The 3,823-nt window shown below is 34.4% G+C and overlaps 1 protein-coding gene across 1 annotated transcript; it reads left to right on the top strand.

The window, feature by feature from the left end:
- The first annotated feature begins 209 nt into the window (after window positions 1-209).
- On the top strand, window positions 210-1,709 carry LOC135628355 (polygalacturonase-like). Its single transcript, XM_065134979.1, has 4 exons — window positions 210-278; window positions 691-776; window positions 892-1,396; window positions 1,476-1,709. The coding sequence occupies exons 1-4, from the start codon at window positions 210-212 to the stop codon at window positions 1,707-1,709; spliced, it is 894 nt and encodes a 297-aa protein (XP_064991051.1).
- The last annotated feature ends 2,114 nt before the right edge of the window (window positions 1,710-3,823 follow it).

The following is a 3,823-nucleotide window of genomic DNA, read 5'->3' as shown; positions in this document are numbered from 1 at the left end:
AACCATATGTACTTGTTGATTACATGGGAAGAATCCTCTTGCATGCCCTCACTATAAATGATTTCTTAATTCAAACTATTGACATGCACACACAAGCGCTGATTCAGAGAACACATCGATCGAGGAGAAGACTTTTGATAATGGGATTAGAATTAAGTATTATTGTGATTGGCTTGCTATTCTTCATCTTAAGTGGTGCGAGGGTAGCCATGGCTGACGGTGTTTACAATGTGAAGGATTATGGAGCAGCAGGAGATGGCAAAACCGATAACACAAAGGTAGCTTTTCATGTTTAGTATAGGTTTTCACTACAACCAATAGTTTTTGTCGTAGTTCCTATGAATTTAAAAATCTTCATGAACTTGAATTACAAAAAGTTTTAGCGGGACGGAGGAGAAACATAAGAAACTTCTTGTATTTTCTTCATGACATCTCCATACTTACGGTTGTAACAATTATGGACATGGTAGGCTTTTGAAACGGCATGGAGTGCGGCATGCGCGGTACAAGGGAAGGCAACGATAGTGATCCCAGAGGGAGCATACCTGCTCGGTCCAACAATCTTCAAAGGGCCATGCAAAGGCATAATGGTGATGCAAGTGAAAGGGCAGCTACTGGCATCCACCCATCTCGAAGCTTACAATCAATATTGGCTCCATTTCCAGTACATTAATGGATTGGTTATCTCAGGTGGTGGAAGATTCAACGGACAAGGAGCTTCTGCATGGCCTTACAACCAATGCAAAAAGACAAATGATTGCAAACCCTTACCCATGGTATGGTAGCCATGTCTTCCTTGCTCTAACCATGCAGATATTAACACTACTTCGTTCTTACTTTGAATTGCACTGACAATCGTTACAATGCTACCGTATAGAACTTGGTGTTCAGTTTCGTCACGAACGCAACCATCAAAAGCATTTCTTCTATCGACAGCAAGTTCTTCCACATTCATGTCTTTGAATCAAGAAACATTATCTTTGATTCCATCAAGATCAGTGCTCCTCAAGATAGCCCCAACACTGATGGCATTCACATCGCCGAGTCGACCAATATCCAGGTTGCCAATTCAGTCATCGGCACCGGTGATGACTGCATCTCCATCGGCCCGGGCTGCACCAATCTGACCATCTTTAAGGTGTTATGCGGCCCAGGCCATGGCATCAGCGTCGGTAGTCTCGGCAGAAATGCTGGTGAGAAAGATGTAATCGGGCTGAACGTGAGTAATTGCAATCTTACCGGTACAACAAATGGATTGAGGATCAAGACATTGCAATCTTCTCCATCTAGGTTGAAGGCCACTGATTTCGTCTTTGAACACATCATCATGAATAATGTCTATAACCCCATCATCATAAATCAGAATTATTGCCCATCAGATAACTGTCCCAAAAAGGTATGCCTCATTGCTTCTACTACAGCTAAATATATCATCATAGTCTTGAAATTTGAGCATCCTTCCTCTCTCCATGTAGGATCCTTCTCTAGTTAAGATCAAGAATATCAAGTACAGAAATATCGTGGGGACCTTTCTCTCGCCAATAGCTTATAATCTAGTGTGCAGCGAGGTTGCTCCATGTGAGGGCGTGGAGCTCAGTGACATCAGCTTGAAGTACAACGGCAACGAAAAGCAACCCAAAAATGCTTCTATTTGTGTTCATGTCTATGGTAGCTCCAATGGCAACGTGAAACCTGACCCGTGCATCTGATTTCGCATTATGGGGTTGTGAGGCAAAAGTGATGAACTGTTCCACACAAGAGTTCCTATCCCTACTTTTTTCTGCTTTCTCTTTGTTACATTGAGTATATGCCTTGTATCATAAACAAAAAAAGAAATAAAGAAATTGTCCACATGCAAAATGACATCCCATGTTTATAACATGGATGTCTCATGTTAGTTTCATATTTTTCTGAAAAATATACATTAAATTTTAGTGACATTGTAATAACAAAGTATAGTTATTAATATTACCGAGTTGTTATTCGATTAAGCCCTAGGTCACTAGTTGAAACGTTGTGTCAGCAAGTCAGACTTCATGTTTAATTATGAAAATACTTTAAAACATGTAAATAATTTAAAATTTATTTAAAAATCTAAAATATCACAATTAATAAAAAAATAAAAAACTTTAACAAATAGAAACAAAACTTCAATCACATAAATTTTGATAAAAATAATCTTATCTACTTATACTATAAACATAAACCTTTATGCGCATTTAGTAACACATGATAATATATAAAATATTTTAAATTAAATTTAAAATTCCAATGATTGAGCATGAATATCGACATAGATATAACTTACCTACATGATGGTAGTTGGAATAATACATCAATAAGAAGGATACAATAATAAGAAGAGATGATAACAAGAAAATTACCTTAAAAAAGAGATGACCTTACAAATATGATAATACTTAGAATAATACTTAGTATTGAAGATATATTCTATTAGAGAATCATTTTTATGTAAGAAATCAACTCAAATGTAAAAAACTCTTGATTTAGGATATTTTTTAAAATTCTGAGTTCTTTCACAAAAAAAGAATTCTATATTGTACTAAAGATTAATTAATTTTGATATTTTATCATGTTGATATAGTTACATAATTGTTGAATTACCATTATATGAAAGGAATAAAAATATGGGAAATATGACAAGAAAACTTGTCGTGATAAAGAGAATGACTGGATTAAAGAAAAACAAAAGTAAACATGAATTATTTGAAGAAGGAGATTAGATAGAGCACATAAGATTTTTGGTTAATTAATTTTGACATTCCGTATTTAATTTGATCTTACATGATATTATGTAATTAATTTAATTATAGATTAAAAAAATGGTCTTACATTGAAGGTGACATAGGAAAAGTAAAACAATAAAAAGAGAGACAAATATAGAATATACGAAGGATATTTGGTTTTGTATTTAATTATAATTAGAATTTTAAATTTTCATATGGATTTGTGCTATCTGAAAGTTCTACGAAAAAAGGTACGAGAACTATATATTTTTATCGAATATTTGTAATAAAAAATAAGTATATATGATTTCGTTAGGTTGATTTATAAAAGTAACAACATATCTATTTTCAATCAATGTATATGCGTGCAATTTGTAGTTGTATATATATATACACAATTATTTGTTAGTTTATAAAATATTTTATTATTTAAAAATATAAAATTATATATAATTTTGTAACCATAAATAAATAATTATTCACATCTAGAGAATGAAAATATTTTAATTTTGTAGTATTATTCGGTTTTAGTATTTATTTTAACATTGCATTCGTTCAAATATAATAACAAATCTATATCATTAGTTTTAATTGTTATATGATTTAGTTAGATTTAATATGATAATAAACAATCGTTCCTATTGAATCTCGGATTTTGATGATGAAACTAATTGATTGTGTTTAGATGTTTAACTGCATTTTGAGTGATGCAGGTCTACTCGATCAGGATTAGACAGTTGACGCAGGAGGAATTGACGTTGCGCCGGAGGAGATTACGTCAGGTTATTGGACGGCAGAAGGCTTCAAACGTCGGGCATCAGGCCAAGGAGAGCGGAATTGCTCCAAGGATATCAGGGTTGCGGAGGTCAACCACCGATTGGGCAACAAGCCGCAAGAGAGGACGATGCACCGAAGAATCGGATGAAGCGCCAACCAATGACGTGCCGGGCAACAGAATGTCAATTCGCGTTGTAACAATTGTCTAGATCGGAGTAGAGTTTTGGATTGTGTGTGCAGGATTAACTACGATAACGATGAAGACATAAAGCGAAACAAAGTGCTGGAGTCAAGCGCGA

This window comes from Musa acuminata, chromosome BXJ3-1 (genome assembly GCF_036884655.1).
Source record: "Musa acuminata AAA Group cultivar baxijiao chromosome BXJ3-1, Cavendish_Baxijiao_AAA, whole genome shotgun sequence".
In the NCBI taxonomy this organism is placed as follows: Eukaryota; Viridiplantae; Streptophyta; class Magnoliopsida; order Zingiberales; family Musaceae; genus Musa; species Musa acuminata.
The sequence above is the reverse complement of the archived record's forward strand: the minus strand, read 5'-3'. Positions and strand labels throughout refer to the sequence as shown.